The sequence below is a fragment of the Prionailurus bengalensis genome, chromosome E2 (genome assembly GCF_016509475.1).
Source record: "Prionailurus bengalensis isolate Pbe53 chromosome E2, Fcat_Pben_1.1_paternal_pri, whole genome shotgun sequence".
Taxonomy (NCBI): Eukaryota; Metazoa; Chordata; class Mammalia; order Carnivora; family Felidae; genus Prionailurus; species Prionailurus bengalensis.
Window position 1 is genome coordinate 43,324,572 of NC_057352.1, and position 19,755 is coordinate 43,344,326.

The window sequence follows — 19,755 nt, forward strand, 5'->3', positions numbered from 1 at the left end:
TACCTTTGAAACCAGTCCTCTCCTCTAAGGCCTGGGTTTAGTGGTGGTAGTGGGAGTAGCTAAAATGATGGTTTTGCCTCCAAGGACACTACTTTCCTCTGGCTCATGGGCGGGGCCCCAGGTTGGTTTCTGGAGAAAGGCAGAGACCAGCCTGAGTGGAACTGAGCTATTCACTGAGGAGGGCCTTACTTGACGTGCTGAAAGAGAACCCCATTCCCTGTGATGTACAGTCTACTTCCATCCAGCGTGCTTTCGATGCGGAGCTGTCCCAGTGCGGAGTCTGGGTACTTGACAAGCAGACCCAGGGCCATCGTGTACAACGGCTTCATAGACTCCAGGCCTGCTGCACGGCCCCCTTTCCCAGGGCTCAGGGGAGAACAGGAGGTCCGGGAACAGCCACCTGTGCCGGCGAGAAGGGGGTGACTCCTAGACTCCTCACAGTCATAATTGTATTGGAAGCTTTGGGTCTTGCTTCCTACTCCTGCCTTGAATTAGTACTAAAGAAACTTAGAGGAAGCTTATTTCCTTGCATAGCCAAATCTGATTCTTCTCAAAATCTGCATAATTTTAGGATACATAGGTTTAGAGGCCAAAGCTATTTGTTGGGAGGTAGGGTTGGGCGGGGGATTAATTTGCTGAATCATTAACATTTGAATTTCAGAAGTTTCAGTACAGCAGCCATTTGGCCCCATCCTCTGCAGGAATCTTCCTTTGTTCCAAGCTCTGCTCTAATTAATCATCTATGGAGAAGGCGACCCCATAGCACAGAACCTGATATGCATTACAGGCTTCTCAGACTCACAGCCCCTATCACTCCTGGGCAGAATTTCTCCTAGAGACAAACTATGTGGTATTACTTTTAGATTGGGTATTGGGATTGCTAGCTACAGGCAGGACCTTGTTCTCCTGAAGTGGGTACAATGCACAGTCTATAAAATCCTGTCCCAGTGGCAACAGTGGGCCAGCAGGCAAGCTGCTGGGTGATTTTCATGGATCGTACAAGAGGGGTCATACCATCCTTATCACAGAGGAGGAAACTATCCTGAGAGGCTAATTAAGTACCTTACCCCAAACCGTAAAGCTAGATGGGGCAGAGCTGGGATTTGAGGGCAGCTTGTCCATCTCCAAAGCTACTAGAGCTGTTTCCCTTAGTTATGGTGCTTTTCAAAAGACAAAAACCACACTTTGTATTTGGGGGCTGCTGCATGATTTACAGAGCCTGTCTGCAAACATGCTTTCCCTCCATCTTCACATAGCTCTTGTGGAACAGACACCACTCTGCTCATCTCTCAATGACCCATGTTCTCTGAGAAATAGAAGCCCTTGAAGGAGGGATTTGAACTCAGCCGTCTTAAGTGGATTGTAGACCCTGGAACAGGCTCCTGAGACCTGCTTCAGGATGCCACTAGTCCCATTTTTGCCTGGGGAAGAGGCTGGGAAAGTTAGGCCTAATCACAGGGAAAGACCTTATTCGATGCACAGACCAAACTTCACATGTGCAAGACAGTTTATATGTTCTCAGAATGCCAGCTGAGGCCACACTGCAACACAGCTAGCTCCCTGCAGCATGCACAGTAGCTTCCACAGATGTGCAGGATTTGGGAAATGGGATGGTGGAAGGCAAATAAAAACATGAGGACGAAACCAGAATGAGGTAGGGCTGGGAGCATAAAGGCCTGGATTGGACCAGGTCAAGAAGTGTTAGGAGCAGTCCTTTTGGGCTGGAACCGCCATCTTCCAGTAATTCGCCAAGATGACCAACACAAAGGGAGAGAGGAGAAGAACTCATTATATGTTTTCTAGGCCTTTTAGAAAACATGGAGTTGTTCCTTTGGCAACACACATGCGAATCCACAAGAAAGGTGATATTGTGGACATCAAGGGAATGGGCACATTCAAAAAGGAATACACCACAAATGTTACCATGGCAAAACTGGAAGAGTCTGCAATGTTACCCAACATGCTATTGGCATTGTTGTAAACAAACAAGGGCAAGATTCTTGCTAAGAGAATTAATGTACATATTGAGTATATTAAGCACTCAAAGAGCCAAGATAGCGTGTGAAGGAAAATGGTCAGAAAAAGAAGGAAGCCAAGGAGAAAGGTACTTGGGTTCAACTGAAGTGCCAGCCTGCCCCACCCAGAGAAGCACACTTTGTGAGAACCAATGGAAAGGAGCCTGAGCTGCTGGAACCCATTCCCTGTGAATTCATGGCATGATAAATACAAAAAAAAATAAAAGACCTCAAGACTGTTTGAAAAAAAAAAAAAAAGTGTCGGGAGCAGGCAGAGACAGGCACAACAGCCAGAGGATTTGAACTAGGGAAACAAGGGAATTTGGGGATGGGTAAGATAACTGGTGCACTAATAGAGAATTTGCTTGAGAGTTTCCCACGCCCTCCAGCTATGCCTGGAAGAGGAAGGACGGCAGAGGCAGTCTGATGCTGCAAGTTGCTCCCCACTTCCTCAAGCAGAACAAACCTCCCCTACCCTTGGGAAGCTTGCCCTTGGGCCCAACCTCCCTCCCTAGGACATTCAGGCCTGGTTTCCCCACCCAGGCTGGGCTGACCTACGTACAGCTCAATGGGAAGGCTGAGCAGACAGGATGTACAAGGTTTCAGGCTGAAATTGTTCTTCTCAGATTCTAAGTCAGCCAAAACACCCGCTTCTCCCACCACCACCCAAAGCCCAAAGTGGTTGTGGGAGGGGAGATGTCTGTTCTTGGCTTTAACAGCTCAAGCCTCAACTGCCCCAGAGTGTCAAGGGAAGGGCAAGGTTCCTCTGGTGACATACCCATGTTCATCCGGTACAACCTTACAGCTTCAGTGAGCTCAGGGATTTCCAGAATTTCTACTTCTGCTTCTAACACATCTATGTTGGAGAAATTATCTGGTAGTAAAATCTTCTGTGAGCGTAGAAAGTTCACTTGAAAAGCAAAGGGAAACAACATGAGATAAGATTATTTCTGATTTAACTATAGGTCCAGGTTTGGGCAGGTTTGTGATACTGCAACATATCCTACGCCCTCCTTGTTCTGAAACAACTTCTAAACATACCTGGTTAGATAGGCTTTGAGTCTGTGGTTTCAAGGTGAAAGACCCCAAATTACTTTGTTTTCCTGTGTCTGAGTCCATGGGTGTGGCCTCCCTTGGCCTGGCCTGGAGCTCCCAGGTGAGCATACTGGCCTTGAGACTTACCCTGTGAGTCTTGACCCAAGAGCAGGTCATTCCAAAAGAGGGAGTTGTCTTGCTGCTTACAGAGGAAAGGCCCAGCTGTGCCTGGGCTGGCAGGTGGCACTTGCAGTTTGTCCCTGCCTGGATTGCAGTGTGGGAGGCAGAGATGGAGCCAACACTAACGTCCTGTGTGAATCAACTTGGAGATTCAGAAGCACATCACAGACAACTTTCCAGGTTACTGTAAGCAGGAATAGCTGGGGTTCCAGGCATTTGGGCCCCAGTACAACTTGGGTGTTTCCTGTCCTATTCATCTAGGCAGCAGTAGCATCTTGGAATCAGAAAGCTCATTTGGTTCACACCCTAACCAGACCTTGTCTTAGGGTGGTGGGGGGAGGGAGGCTCGCTCTGTCCAGGGTTGAAGATTTCATCCCTCCTTAGGCCACTAGTTCAAGTAATTTTACAATAATTTGACTATATACTCTCCTTCCCTTTTATTATGGTTTTAGTGGAAATGAGAGCAGGTAGGGACCATTCTTTGAAACAAAGGAATAGGAATAGGAAACCCTATTTCCTCAGTTTATGGTGAGAGGAACTGAGGCCAGGAGCCCAGGTGGATACATAAAGGCAAGCTAGAGAGTAGCTGGCTTTGGAGCACAGTTCAGGGCCTTGTCCTTCACACCAACTCCTGTGGCCTCTGATCACTGCAGGTAGTTTCCAGTGCCCCTTTACACCCAGGCCATCCCCAAATGAACAGGGAATAATATAGCCCTGAGGCTTGTGGGAGTCTAATGCTGAGAATCTGCTAGCCTTCCAGAAGGCTCTGTCATGCTTTCACCTCCTCAACCCAGGGAAGCCCCTGAGGCCTTAAGCACCAAGCTGAGCCACCAGGGTGTGTGGGATAGGGAGGGGTGGATAGGCCCTACCTATCAGCCCTCCACCCCCAGGATAGAGCAATCACCAATGAAGCGGAATTCACTGCACTCGCACTCGATTAGGGCCACAGTTTCAGCCAGCCACAGCAGATTGTCTTCAGTCACCAGGCTTGGATACTTGGCCACTAGGTCTAGGGGCAGAAAGCAGTAGTGCACTTCCTCTTCTGTGTCTAACAATGGTGTGTCCATGAGTCCCAAAGGTGCCTTATCATGGAGGCCTGGAAGAGAATGTGCAGAGGGGCATCACCACCTCTCAGAGGTTCGGGCTCTCACTGACCCAGGGGTCCCAGAGGAAGATGGAGAGATCACCCCAGAGATGGTCCCTGCCAGGTGCCTCCTTTCTTTCTCTCTCTCTCTCTCTCTCTCTCTCTCTCTCTCTCTCCCTCCCTCCCTCCCTCTCCTGTCTGTCTGTCTGTCTCTGGATGTAACTCTAATGTCAAATGCAGGAGTGTGGTGGGGAGAAAGACACAGAAATCTATTTTTTCTATACTGAAGGGCAGTAGGTATGTTGTAACATTTTGGCTTATGTACCCAACGTCATTAAGTTCATACTTGTTACCTGTCTAGTTCTAATTGATCAAACCAACTATTGTGACCCACAGCCAAAATAAATGCTTTTGACTCTCTTGGAAGCTCAAGACCCATCAGCAGTCATGAATGGCTGTTCTCATGTCCCAGAGAGGCCAATCTATACTGCAAGGCATGCATCAGACAGTGATCATTTGGGGACATTCCTTGTGTGGTGGTTAGAGCTGACTTGAAAGGTTAGTGGAGTTCTCTGACTACTAGGAGGGGGCAGAATGCAGCCCAGCCTTGCCCAAGTAAAACCACTATGCAGAGAAATGAACGTGGAAGAGGATGTTTAGTTCCAGGGGTAAGCAGCCTTGAAGAAGGCATGTGGCAAGGTACAAGATCAAAGGAGATGACGGAGAGGTAAAGAAATCATCCAGAACTAGTTCAAAAATCAGAGTATTCTCTGGATGGAAGCCACTTCTGTTAGGATGAGGAGAAGGGAAGCTGGTGTGGGCTATAGGATGGGTCAGCCTGTAGGTATACCTGTGAAGGCTGGGCTTTTTATAGGAAATTCTGAGGGTTTGCTGATACACTTCCACGTTCGCCAGTAGTTCAAAGATGCTCTCTCAGCAACAGGTATGTCTGCAGGCCGTACACGTAGGTGGTGTTTCCCTTCCTTCAGATTATCTAGAGTCTGTTAGATACAGAAAATTACTACCTTGAAAATTCTAAATCATGTAACTATCTACCAGTTCTAGGGCAAAGTACCAGGAAAGATAGTATGTGTTTTACTTTGATAAAGTGTTTTGAAATAAATTTAGTCAATCATACATAAATATAAAAATTTAGGTCTATAAGATGACATGCTAATATTCAAAATTTCAGGGACTATTTCTCTTATTTTTTTTAAACAATATTTTTGGGTTATAATTTTATACTGATTGATAGAAAGTTATCTTATATAAGCTAAAGAGTAATTTATATTTAATCATTGAAAGCTTGAGATTTTCTATCATTTCCCCTCAACAGTTTAAAAACCCTTTGAACTGTTAGAGTTGCTGTGATCTGCTTATTGTTTGTGTTCATCCTAATCCTGGAACGTGATCTAAGCAGGGAATTGGAGGTAGCACAGGGTACCACATTTTTCAAAGCACTTTCACATACATTTGCTCATTTACCCTGACATAGCTCTGTGAGATAGATGTGGTAAATGTCTGCATTCCCATTTTACTGATGAGACAGTTGAGGTTAAAGGATTTGTGACTTGCTCAAGTAGTCTTTCACGTCCAGAGCTTCTGTACCTGAAGGAGCAGGTGACCAGGGTGGGCTGAGGCTCGAGTGGAGCACCCCAGATAGGCAGGGATGAAGCTCAGAGCAGAGGGTGGGCTCATGCCGCCCTTCACTCAAGGACCCATTTTCCTTCAAAAGTCCTGTACAGGGGGCAGCTTATCATAACATCAAGCCCATTTTTCCTGTACCTACTCTAGAAGAAAATAGTATTTTCCCATCAAATACTAGCGATAGCTGGAAAAGTTGTCTTTGAAAGGCATCATGTGACAACTTTTTTCTCTAAGAGCCTCAAAATCAACAGAACACCTTAGATTCAGTATGATACTAATAAAAGAACCTGCTTCTAATCTAAACTACCAGATGAAACTCTGGTGAAGCTGGTCATAGGAATCCCGAGCTTTGAGAGGGCCCTCTGGTGGCCATACCTCTAAAGTGCACCCACATAACTGCTTAAACTCTGAAAGGAGACTAGAAGTGGGAGAATTCATCCTCACTTTAGGTGGCCGGTGGACTTGTGGAAGGATTGGAAAATGTCGGGGTTGTTGGAAGTGCTTTCCTGGGAGCACTGAGTAATGGGAGAGAAGAATAGTGTGTGTGTGACACCAGAAGAGAGTCTGTCATTCATTCATTTACGAAATGCTTGTGTATCACCAGGGCCACAGATACTGCCCCTGGACTCAAGGAGCTCTCAGTTTGAGGGAAAGATGAGAAAAGACAAGAAAACCAACAATTTACATATACTGAGATAAGAGCCAGCATTGTTTTTGAAGTTTCAGGAGCTCCAGGAACCTAGGATTTCTTTCCACAGCACTGGAAGAAAATATAGGCTTTCTTGTCCCTCTTTGCTCAGGATTGCACACAACTTTAGCTTCTATGTGAAGCTGTCAGCTATCCTGAGGAGGGAAACTGGTGAGAGATGGATTTCTGTATGACGGAGTAGTTGGCCTCAGGCAAAGAAATAAAACTGAGGTTCTAGGAAGGTGACAGACTGGAACAGTTTCTGCATCAGTGACTGAGCAGGATTATTGAGTTAAAATGAGATGATAACGATGATGATGATAATAATAATAAATTATATTATTATAATATATAATGTAGTATTTGTACTGAGAAAAGGGACAAAGAAAACAGTGACTGCACAGGAGGGACAGGACAGGGTGGGAAGATGGTAGGTAGAGATATACACTAAGTCACCTGCCTCTGTGCCTTGTTTGTAGCTTTAAGGTGTATGGAGGTTGAGGAAGTGAGGGAGATGAGTCTAGAGCAGTAAACAAGAGCCAGAGAGTGAACAGCTCTGTAAGCTGAGCTGAGGAGTTTCATATATCTCCTGGTTAAGTGAAGCCATTGAAGGATTTAAAGCAGGAACTGTAACTTGACTGATAGTCACACTATCTCCACTCAGTCAGTCAGCAAGCCCTGTGACTCCATCCCCTGCTTTCTGCTCCACCCACTTCCTCCTTTCCCTTTCCCCAGTCCTGGTCCTCTCACCCCCAGGTCCTTTCCATACAGTGTATCTTTCGAACATGCAAATGAGTCCAAACCAGTCTCCATCTTAAAAAACTTCGGTGTTCCCCACTACCTATGGGGCATCCAAATTCTTTTTAGCATTGCATGCGAGGTCCTTCACAATCATTGGAGGCAGCAAGATATACACAACAAGCATGGAGCCTTGAACTCAGACAGACTGGGGTTTGAATCTTGCTTGGTCACTTAAGAGCAGGCACTTTTTTTTTTTTTTTTAAGATTTTATCTTTTAAGTAATCTCTACATCCAATGTGGGGTTTGAACTCACCCCCAAGATCAAGAGTCTCACACTCTACTAACTGATCCAGTCAGGCACCCCTACCCAGGCATTTTAAAACTGAATTCTCCTAATGCCCTCCTTACACACACAAAGTAGGTTTTACTATTATCATTCCCTTTTAGCAAATGGGAAACAAGACCCAAGAAGAGAATGAGTACTCAGTTCCCCAAGTAAGAGGAAATGCTACAAATGGAACCCAGGATTCTAGAGTCCGTGCTCTTAACCACTGCTCTTGACCACCTGCCTCCCATCTGTCACTTAACATCTAGAAGCCTCAGGCTCCTCATAGGCAAAGTCGAGATAGTAAAATCTGGAAGATGTTGTAAGGATTAAAGGAAATAATATAATGTTAATTTCCTTTTTTTAAGTTTATTTCTTTATTTTGAAGAGAGAGAGTGCAAGTGGGGGAAGGACAGAGAGACAGAGGAGGAGAGAGAGAATCCCAAGCAGACTCTGCACTGTCAGCACAGAGCCTGATACAGGGCTCAAACCCACAAACCACGAGATCATGACCTGAGCCAAAGTCAGATGCTTGACTGAAACACCCAGGTGCCCCTAATTTCCTTCCACTTAATGGTCAGATCCCAAACTACCTTTCCAGCTTCATCTTCTGCCATTCTGTCTGCACTGCATCATCAGTGATACTCAAGTCCACAAAACTCCAAAGACACACCATGTTCTGTAATGACTCCTCAATTTTATATATACCATTTCCTCTTCCCAGAACACTTCTCTCCTCCCTTCACTGCCTGAAAAGCCTGGAGCCTACCCTAGCTAGAGCAGGTCATCCTCTTTTGTTCCCATAGACTCTTCTGAACTTCTCCATCTGGGTCTCTGTGGCTTGATGTCAGGCCTGTTCTTTCAGGCTTTGGGAGGAAGGACTGACTTGATGCATCCCAGCTTCTAGTCTAGAACCCGATGTGTAGTAAGTGCTTAACTGCTGCGTTAAATGAAAGAATTCACATAAATGGAGAGCTAGAAGGCTGAGTCCTCTGGAAATAAAAGCAAAATGAGACATGAGGGAGCCCAAAATGAGCTGGCAGAGAAGCAGACTACATTCACAAAAACTGAGTATCCAAAGATGTTGAATATCCAAAACCACAGGAAAAGCTAACATAGGATTACAATGGGCAGTGCTCAGAGAGTTCAGAGGGCAGTGAAGACAGTGATTCCAACTTGGGACCTAGAGTCCAGAGGGAAGATCTAAGGGGGAGAGGGACAAGGATGAAGGAGAAGAAGGAGACAGGATGACAGGAAGAAGAGTCTCAACTTCAGTCTGATTGGTGATGGATCAAAAGATGTTGGGTGAAGTAGCAAGAAAAAAGAGTAAAACTAGGGAGAGCCTGCAAGCGACAGTGGACCATTCAAAACCCATACTAAGCTGACAGCATCAGAAGAACTTGAACTTGCCATTTGTGTTTCACTTGCAGATTCAAATCCTGAAATTCTGTCCCAATGGAGGAAACAACAGTGCCTTTGATCAACTCTGTATTGGCCATTGTGGAAGGGACCTATTGGGGGAGGGAAATCCCTGTCTTGGAGAACAACCTATTGTTCTGGGCCTAGATGCCCTTTTTGGAAGTGCTGTTTGGTTGGTACCCAGGTATATCCTGTGGGGTGGGTCAGTACTGATAGTCCAACTAGCTTGAGAGATGTATTAGCTGAGGGGAGAATGACCTATTTTGTAGACGTGAAATCTCCATTTCTTGCCATTTCTGTAAATGTGAAGTGTGAGCTGTACCATTCTCTCCAAGAAAGGTATGTTTGAAAAATCTTAAAAAAGAAAAACATACAAATAAATCCTAAGAGATCACAATTCCTGCCAGTCAAGTCGTGCTGCATGCACTAGGCCCAGGAGCCTTAACTAGGTTGTCTTTTTTTTTTTTTTTTTTTTTGAGAGAGAGAGATGGAGTGCAAGCAGGGGAGGTGCAGAGAGAGAGGGAGACACAGAATCCAAAGCAGGCTCCAGGCTGGCTGTGAGCTGTCAGCACAGAGCCCAACGTGGGGCTCAAACCCACAGACGGCAAGATCATGACCTGAGCTGAAGTCAGACGCTCAACCAACTGAGCCACCCAGGTGTCCCAACTGGGTTGTCTTCTAAATTCTCTCAGCCAGTCCTCGCTCTGGCTTCTAGAAACACAAGGCCTTCTTGTGGGAAGCCATTTAGGTGCTATAGGAACCCAAAGAACACATTCCCTAAACCCCTCACTCTGCTTTATTGTTCTCAATAACACCTACTTATTTATTTAACATCTGCTAGTCTCCCCTAGTAGATAAAACCTCCAATACCATGATGATCTTGCCTGGTTTGTTCTCTGCTTTATTTGCAGCACCCACAACAGTGCCTGAGGAATCTCAATACATTTTCATGGAATGAATGAAGTAATGAATGAGTGAAGAGAATTTCAGAGAGCCTAGCTTCCTAGTGTTCTTTGGGTTCGTTAACTGAAATTGTCACAGAGTATTTGACTAGTCTTCTGTGGACTTCAATTCTACTTCTATCTGCCTGAATATTACTTCTATGACTTTTAATATTCATATGCAAGACCTAGAAAGTTACTAAAGGGAGGATTTCTTTAGGGAAATATAGATATAAATTCAAATGGCTAATTACTAGCACAGGGATAATTAATGTCACTTTTGGTCTAGATAGTAGTGAAAAAATTTGTCAATCAGAAGCAATGTAAGACTAATGGCATGGGGGCAAGTGTGTATGTGTATATGTATGGCTGCCAAAAGATGGCTGACAAATGCACTACTGGAAGAACTCTGGGACTTAATGGAGGTTTTCCAAGTACAACCAGTGCTTAGAGATGCCTTAAGCTCTGATGTGGCCTGTTGGAGGGATCTGGGGGTGGGGGAGTGGGGACTTGCAACTGTCTTGTAAAAACAAGGAAGGCCAGCATCAATCTGCAGCTCAAGGGAAGCAAGGTTAGTAGAACAAAAGGATATGCAGAACAGCTGCAATCAGCCAAGGAAGTCAAATAAGACACAAACCTGTCCCTCCACTGCCAGTTCCAGTGCCCTGACCCTGCAGAAGTAGATTTAGCCTTCATAGGTCATCTTGGGTGCATCATTCAGTGTTCTCTCAGTGGATGTTTGTTAAACACCTGTTACAGGTTGGGTACTATGAGATACTAGAAATGCAAACATGAAAAGAATACAGGCCAGTGAGGGAGAAAGACCTATGAATACTTGATCCAAACAGAATTAACATTGATAGGTGACAGGAATTAACTCTGAGAGCAGAGAGACAAAAACTCCGCCTAGAAGTGTCAGGCTAGACTTCCCTTGGACCACATTTAGGGTAAATCTTAAAGGGGAAGCATTCTAGGAAGAAGGAACACCAAGTAAAAAGGTGTGGAGAGGTGGTGTTTGGGGTGCTTAGGGACATGGCTGGATTTCAAAGTGTGTGTGTGAGTGCCCACACAAGAACATAGGTTTGGGTATGTGTTAGGCTATGAGTCCAGGCAAGCAGTTGCCAGGTCCAGGGTTGTCCACTTACCCATATCTACAGACAAGCTACACTGTTGGGATGAATATCTACTGTTTATGTAATCTTCCTTTCCAAGACCACAGTGGTAATCTGTCTTAACATCGTGAGTAATAGAAACTGTGAGACTGTCCCTTGTCTGTTTTCTTGAAAGCATCATTTGTGTGATCAACATAAAAACTCTCTGGCTCCCTTGAACACAAGAAGTGCAGGTGTATTCGGGTTGCTTGCTGGTAGCAGAATGCTTATAGGAAGAATAATTTAAGTTTCCGAGCGTAGAAGTCGCCAGATGGTGATGGAAAAGGAAACGCAAGTAGCATGTACTATCATACTAAGTCCTCAGTGGGGTTCAAGGGGGCAAGTAAAGGAATCGACAGTCTGCCAAGAACTTTGAACTCTTGTGAGTGACCCTGAAGAGAAATTTCACACTGCAGTAGCAGCTATGACTCTCAACCAGGCTGATAGCTTGTGAGAGGCTTGAAGCAGTTTATATTTAGGCAAAGGGGACTCCCCAAATTACAGAGAAAGTTCTAGGAAGCACTATAATGTTAATGTACAGACCTGGAATAGCTACTCTGTACTTCCTCTGTGAACATCCAGGCTAATAGATTTACATACCAGCTTTGATGACTCCCAGATTTATACCTCTAGATCAGATTGCTCCCATGAATTCCAAAACTTATACGATTGAGCTGCCTTCTCACCATGACCACTTGGATGTTTAATAAATACCCTTTTCTTGCCTCTCAAACTTAACACATTCAAATCCTAACTCCTGATTTCTCCCCCTAAACCTGCACATTCTTTGGAATCCACCATTCATCTTACTGCTCAGTATACAAAAGAATTATCTATTCTTTCTCATTCTACCAACGATTCATTAGCAAACTGTGTCAGTTTTATCAAGATACATCCAGAATTTGAACACTTCTTTTACCACCTTAGGCCAAACTACCACTATCTTTTATCTGGATGCTATAGGAACCTCCTAACTAACTGGTCTTCCTGCTTCTTCCTGTGTCCCACTCTTCACTGGCCAGGGGTCAGCAAATTTTTTTCTGTAAAAGGGCAGAGAGCAAATATTTTAGGCTTTGAGAATATGGTTCCTGTTGCCACTATTCAACTCTGTATTGTATGTAGCTCAAGAGCAGCTATAAATAATACGTAAACAAATGAGCATGGCTGTGTTCCAGTAAAACTTAATGGACACAGGGGTGCCTGGGTGGCTCTGTCAGTTGGGCGTCTGACTTCAGCTTAGGTCATGATTTCACTGCTCGTGAGTTCGAGCCTCACATCGGGCTTTGTGCTGACAGCTCAGAGCCTACAACCTGCTTTGGATTCTATCTCCCTCTCTCTCTGCCCCTGCTCATGCTCTGTCTCTCTCTCCTTCAAAAATAAAGAAAATTAAAGAAAAAACTTAATGGACACTGAAGTTTGAGTTTCATATAATTTTTATGTGCCACAAAATATTTTTCTTTTGGTCTTTCAACCATCTAAAAAATGTAAAAATCAGTCATAGCTAACAGGTTGTATAAAAAGGTAGTGGGCTGAATTTCGTCTATGGGCTATAGTTTGATGATTCCTCGTCTAATATCAGGACAGAAGTCAATGATTTTTTAAATAGTGTTATTGAAATATATTTAATGTGAAATGTATTCACATATATAATATGAATGATAAAATCTCCAATTTAAATTGTACAGTTCAATGGTTTTTAATGTGTTCACAGAATTGTGCAATCATCACCACAATCTATTTCAACATCCTAAAAAGTAACTCTGCACCCATTAACAGTCATTGCCAATCCTGCCCACCCTAGCCTTCCCACCCTCTACCTTAGCTCCAGGCAACAGCTAATCTACTTTCTGTCTCTATAACTTTACCTATTATGTACATTTTATATAAATGGAATCATACAATATATTTGAGTCTGGCTTCTTTAACTTAGCATAATGTTTCAAAGTTTATCCTTGTTGTTACATGTATCAGTACTTCATTCCTTAAAAATTTTTTTAGGGGGCACCTGGGTGGCTCAGTCGGTTAAGCGGCCGACTTTGGCTCAGGTCATGATCTCGCGGTCCGTGAGTTTGAGCCCCACGTAGGGCTCTGTGCTGACAGCTCAGAGCCTGGAGCCTGTTTCGGATTCTGTGTCTCCCTCTCTCTGACCCTCCCCTTTCATGCTCTGTCTCTCCCTGTCTCAAAAATAAATAAAAAAACGTTAAAAAATTTTTTTTTAATGTTTATTTTTGAGAGAGAGACAGAGACAGAGTGTGAGCAGGGGAGGGGCAGAAAGAGAGGGAGACACAGAATCCAGAAGGCTTCAGGCCCTGAGCTGTTGGCACACAGTGCGATGTGGGGCTCGAACTCTTGAACTGCAAGATCATGACCTGAGCCAAAGTCGGATGCTCAACTGACTGAACCACCCAGACACTTCACTTCATCTCTTTTTATTGACAAATAATATTCATTTGTATAGATGGATATACATTTGTTTGCCTATTCATCAGCTGATGAACATAAGGATTGCTTCTACTCTTTGACTACTATGAGTAATGCTGCTATGAACATTTGTCTACAAGTTTTTGTGTGGACATAAGTTTTAATTTTTCTTGGGTATATACCTAGAAGGGGAATTAACTGGGTCACATCATAACTCTTTAACTTTTTTAGAAACTGTCAGACTGTTTTCCAAAGAAACTGTACAAATCTACATTCCCATTAGCAGTGTATGAAGGTTCCGATTTCTCCACATCCTTGCCAACACCTGTTACTGCCTCTCTCTCTCTCTCTCTCTCTCTCTCTTATTTACTCATCTCTTTTGAGAGAGAGAGAGGGAGGGAGGGAGAGGAGGGAGAGAGAGAGAGAGAGGGAGGGAGGCAGATAGAGAGGTAGAGAATCCCAAGCAGGTTTGGCACTGTCAGTGCACACTGGGCTCCATCTCAGGACGGTGAGATCATGACTTGAGCCAAGATCAAGAGGGAGGCTTAACCAACTGAGCCCCCTAGGCACCCTTAGCCTGTCTTTTTGATGATAGCCATCTTAGTGGTGTGAAGTGATATCTCATTGTGGTTTGCATTTGCATTTCCCTGATGGCTAACTATGTTAAACATTTTTTCATGTGCTTATTCCCCATTTGTATATATTCTTTGGAGAAATGTCTACTCAAATCCTTTACACATTTTAAAATATGATTGTCTTTTTATTGTTTAGTTGTAAGAGTGCTTTATATATTCTGCTTACAGGTCCCTTATCAGATATGTGATTTGCAAATTTTTTGTTTCATTCTCTGGGTTGTCTTTTTCACTTTCTTGATGGTGTCCTTTGAAGCACAAAAGTTTTTAACTTTGATGAAGTCCAATTTATATATTTTTTCTTTGGTTGCTTGTGCTTTTGGTGTTGAACCTGAGAAACCATTGCTTAACCCAAGGTCCAATAATCTTTTAAAACTTAAATTTGATCAGTTTACTTCTTTAAGTATCTCCCAAAGCTACCTATAACATTTGGAATAGATCTTATATCTTTAATGTGGCCTATAAGACTCTGTAAGATCTGCCCCCTGGCTTCCTCTGACCTCACCATCTATCTACCTTCGATCTTCTACCTTTCATTGTACCAGCCTCTGAGATTGCCTCTTTCAAGTCACTCTAACCTCAGGGTGTTTTTATGTGCCTTTCCTTATGCCTGGAAACTCTTAACTCAGACATCAGCATGACTTATTTCTCCTGCAGGTTTTGCTCAAATGTTGCCTTGTCATTGAGGCCCACCCTTACCACTCTTCCTAAAGGAGTAGCTTCCTTGGTCTCAGTCACTTGCTATCTCCTTTCCACATACTACACATTTGTACATTTAAAAACAAGCAGGTTAGATATAAATGTTTTATTCTTTCAACTAAGCTCCAATACTACAAGGGCAGTGACTGACAGAATAAAAACTACACGCACAAAAAGAAAATCATATAAGCACACTCTGAAACCTCAAGAAGTCCTACAATACAGAAATGCCGTCTTCCTTCACTATTACACATGAAGCACTGTTCTATTCTTCATAGTATTTACCTCTACCTGACATTGTATGGCTATATGGTTCATTCCTATATCTCCAGTGCTTGGCCCTTGATTGGTGCTCAATACACAATAAATGTTACACTTGGAATCAAGCGTAGATAGATTCTGAGTGTAATAGATACTGAGTGTGTCCTTTGGAGGCCAAAGCTACAGACTGAAAGGAGGTAGAGTGGGCAGGTGAAGAAGGGTGGGAAAGAGAAAGAGTGGAAATGTGGGGGGATAAGGAGTGGTGGAGAGTATAGCAGCAGTGTGAGACAAGGTGTCTGTACTCCAGAAGCTTCCCATCTCATTCTGATGGTTTGTTCTTCTACGTGGCTTTCCAAAAAAAGCCTACTGTGTAACAGAAAATTCTGAGTACGATATGTGATCTGCTGAGTGTGTAGTAACTTTAGTTACTTTAGCCATTAGTTAGCAGGTGGCAGAGTCCCATTTTTTTTACTAGGAGTTAAATCTGAGGGATACTACAGTGAGGAGTGCCAACACTTAAGAACAGTTTAGATATGTGCTAATATGATAGCCATTAGCCACATGTGACTACTGAGTACTTGAAATGCAATCATCTGAATCTGAGATGTATTATAAGTATAAAACACATCAGATTTTGAAGATTTAGTACAAAAAATGTAAAATATATCAGTTTTAAAATACTTATTACATGTTGAAATGATAGTATTTTTTTTTAATTTTTTTTTAACATTTATTTATTTTTGAGACAGAGAGAGACAGAGCACGAACGGGGGAGGGGCAGAGAGAGAGGGAGACACAGAATCAGAAGCAGGCTCTAGGCTCTGAGCCATCAGCCCAGAGCCCGACGCAGGGCTCGAACCCACGGACCGCGAGATTGTGACCTGAGCCGAAGTCGGACGCTCAACCGACTGAGCCACCCAGGCGCCCCGAAATGATAGTATTTTAAGTATATTGAGTTAAATAAGATATATTATTAAATTTAGTGTCACTTTTTAATTTTTTAAATATGGCTGCTGAAAGTTTAAAATTACTTGTGACATCTTATTTTTATTGGTTCATACCATGTTTTTCTTAAGGCCCACAGGAATAATTTCTGGTACCCAAAATGTTTTCAGTAAATACTGGCTGAATGAATTAAATTGCGCTGCCTGCGGAAAGTCTTTAGACTAATAATTGGAAAATTCCATTTTCTCCAAGCAAAGCATCTGTACATTTATCAAAGAACCTGAATATATGGGCAGGCCTTAGCAATGGGGAAAGTGATGGAAATGTGTGAGACTGTTGATTTGCTTGAGATGGCCATTGATTCTTCAGCTGTATTTATACTCTTCTTCAAAGAATAAACATCACTTCAGTTAGCCCAGCCTAAATGTTTATTTCTTTGAAAACACTATTTCTAAAACATAAGCACTTGTTTTATTATATCTTTTAGGGAGGCAGATCCACATGATTCTTCAAATACTTCTGCTCACACAACTTGGAACTTGGCAACTGGACCAGCTCATTGGCCTCTAAGTTGCTACATCCCATTCTGAAGTTGCTTCCCAGACAGATGTTGTTTCAATGGGAAGTGAGGACAGGAAAGGACTTAAAGGGCTTTATAAACTGTTTGTATAATAGGCTTGTGTTCTTTAAAATGGTTCAAAAATTGCCTTGATCTCTTTGATTTTCTGCAATGAACAAATGATTCCCTTCTTTTCCTCACAAAATGGTGCCTTGGCATAAAGTCATCAGTAATCCTGACATGTGAGGCCATTTAAGTAATTTTGAAGCCACTTGTAAGCAATTCTAGCACTCCACTCCAGGGGTAGTTGAAAAAAATTTTGTTTCAGGTGGGTAGCTTTAAACAAATAAAAAGAAGGGGTGCCTGGGTGGTTCAGTCGATTAAGCATCTGATTCAGTTCAGGTCATGATCTCATGGTTTCATGGAATCAAGCCCCACATCTCCCTTGAGACTCTCCCTCTTGAGACTCTCCCTCTTTCTCTGCCCCAGCCCTGCTTGCTTGCTCTCTCTCTCTCTCTCTCTCTCTCTCTCTCAAAATAAATAAATAAACTTTAAAAAATAAAAGAAAAATAAATGAAAAGAATACTACCATCAACTTGCATTGGAGTATGTGAAGGGTTTTGATTTCCAAATACATAGTAACTTATGAAAAAAAAACATTAAATTACTTAGAAAGGAATATCTATAAAAACACACAGTATGAAATGTTCTTATTCCTATATGACCCAAACATGCACTGTCTATTTCAATTTTCTTCTAAGATGTGTTGGGGAGGCACAGCTGGTAGTGCCCTAAGCTGAACTGTGACTTGCTGGCTCAGTGCTTGTGGAGATGGAGTAAACAACACTTTGTCCAGACAGTGGAATTAATATGGAGCATGGCCAATGGTCCTTTCTAGCCATAATATTTAGCTTTTCTAGTTAAAAAAAAAAATCATTGTCCAAAAACTAAGAATAAACTACTTAAGAGAAGCCACAGAAGTGGTTTCTGTAGTTAGGAGGAAAGTTAAGATTCAAGAAGAATCTTAAAATAGGATTTTCAAAAGTCAAGGGCACCCTCTCAGCAGTTGGTTAAGTCCTATCCTGGGTCTGTGGTGGGTACTGGTATAGATAAGGCAGAGTCAGGATGAAAGCCTTTATTCAGGACATGCATTTCCAGTGTATTATTTATTACTTTAACTCACTCATCACACTTCCCCATTAACAGGGTCATCCCAGAAACCAGTATTTGAAAGGACACAACATTTAGTGCTATAAGGCCTATGTTACTGATCACTCCTGGAAGACAAGAGTATCTTACCTGCAGCAAAGGCATCAGCTGCAAACCCAGTGCTTGCTCATAGAGTAAGTTCAGTTCAGCACAACTGGAGAAGGAGAGTTTGGAGGTGTAGAGGTAATAGTGCACGTGCCTAAATGTGGAACCATCTCTGTCGATGAATAGCCTCTGGCTTTCCAAAGAAGTCAAGGCTGAAGCCTCTTTCCACAGCAAGGAGTCTGGGAACTGAGCAAGTTTACTTCTGGGAACTGAGAAATGCCAGCCCCCAACGTTGAAATGAAACAAATCCTCTGCTGATTCATGAGGCATGCCAGGCTCCTCCTAAAGGGAGAATGAAAACAGAGCTATGCAAGAAAAAGAAACAAAAAGCGTCCATACTGAAATGGAAGAAGTAAAACTATCTCTATTTGTAGATGATGTGACCTTGCATATAGAAAATCCTAAGGAATTCACTAGAAAATTATGAGAAATGAACTCAACGGGGTGAAGGGTATAGATCAATATATCATCAATTGTATTTTTATATACTAGCAATGAACAATCCAAAAATGAGATTAAGAAAACAATATATCAAAAAAACAAAATATTTAGGAATACATTTACAAAAGAAGTGTAATACTTGTACTCTGAAAAGTTCAAAACACTGTTGAAAAGAATTTTAATGTTTTTAATGTTTTTATTTATTTTTGAAGGAGAGAGACAGACAGAGCATGAGCAGGGGAGGAGCAGAGAGAGAGGGAGACACAGAATTCGAAGCAGGCTCCAAGCTGTCAGCACAGAGCCCGATGTGGGGCTGGAACACACAAACTGTGAGATCATGACCTGAGCCAAAGCCAGACGCTCAACCAACTGAGCCACCCAGGCGCCCCTGTTGAAAAAAAAAATTTAAAGACCTAAGTAAATGGAAAAACATCTCATATTTATGAATCAGAAGACTTAATACTGCTAAGACTGCAATACCCTCCAAATTGATCTATAGATTGAACACAATCCCTATAAAAATTCCAGCTGCCTTTTTTCTGCAAAAATTGACAAGCTGATGTTAAAATCCATATGGAAATACAAAGGACGCAGAATAGTAAAAAAAAAAAAAAAAATCTTGAAAAAGGAGAACAAAATTTGATGATTCATACTTCCCACTTTCAAAAGTAACTAAAAAGGTATAGCAATCAAGATAGTGTGCTATTAGTGTAAGGAAACATATGGTTATGAATTTGATAAGGGAGTCAAGCAATTCAATGGGTAAAGAATACCTTTTCAAAAAATGATGCTAGGACAATTGGACATCCACATGCAAAAAGAAAACCAACCAAACTAAAAACCCTACCTCACACCATACACAAAAATTAATACTAAGTGGACCAAACCTAAAAAATAAGAGCTAAAAATATAAAACCTTTAGAAAGAAACACAAAGTCTTTATAATCTTGGATTAGGCAATGCTTTCTTAGATAAGATACAAAATGACAAGTGAAATAAATAAAAGTCCGTCAAAATTAAAAATGTTTGCACTTCAAAGGACACCATCAAGAAAGTAAAAAGACAACCCATATGATAGATCAAAATATTCACAAATCACATATCTAATAAAGAACTTGTATTTAGACTACATAAAAAACTCTTACAACTCGAGTGCCTGGGTGGCTCAGTCAGTTAAGCAGTTAAGCATTCCACCTTTGGCTCAGGTCATATCTTGTGGTTTGTGAGTTCAAGGCCCATGTTGGGCTCTGTGCTGAC

At 42.5% G+C, this 19,755-nt stretch overlaps 1 protein-coding gene across 4 annotated transcripts in view; it reads right to left on the reverse strand.

Moving 5' to 3' along the window:
• The window catches only part of KCTD19 (potassium channel tetramerization domain containing 19), a 31,552-nt gene that overhangs the window by 8,292 nt on the left and 3,505 nt on the right, over positions 1–19,755 (reverse strand). For all 4 annotated transcript variants that reach the window (XM_043599448.1, XM_043599447.1, XM_043599446.1 and 1 more), the window contains exons 2-6: positions 18,043–18,339; positions 5,165–5,315; positions 4,135–4,326; positions 2,794–2,925; positions 190–400 (exon numbers count right to left, since the gene is read on the reverse strand). In XM_043599448.1, the coding sequence (XP_043455383.1) occupies positions 190–400; positions 2,794–2,925; positions 4,135–4,326; positions 5,165–5,315; positions 18,043–18,339 (983 nt within the window). The remainder of the gene's footprint in view (positions 1–189; positions 401–2,793; positions 2,926–4,134; positions 4,327–5,164; positions 5,316–18,042; positions 18,340–19,755) is intronic.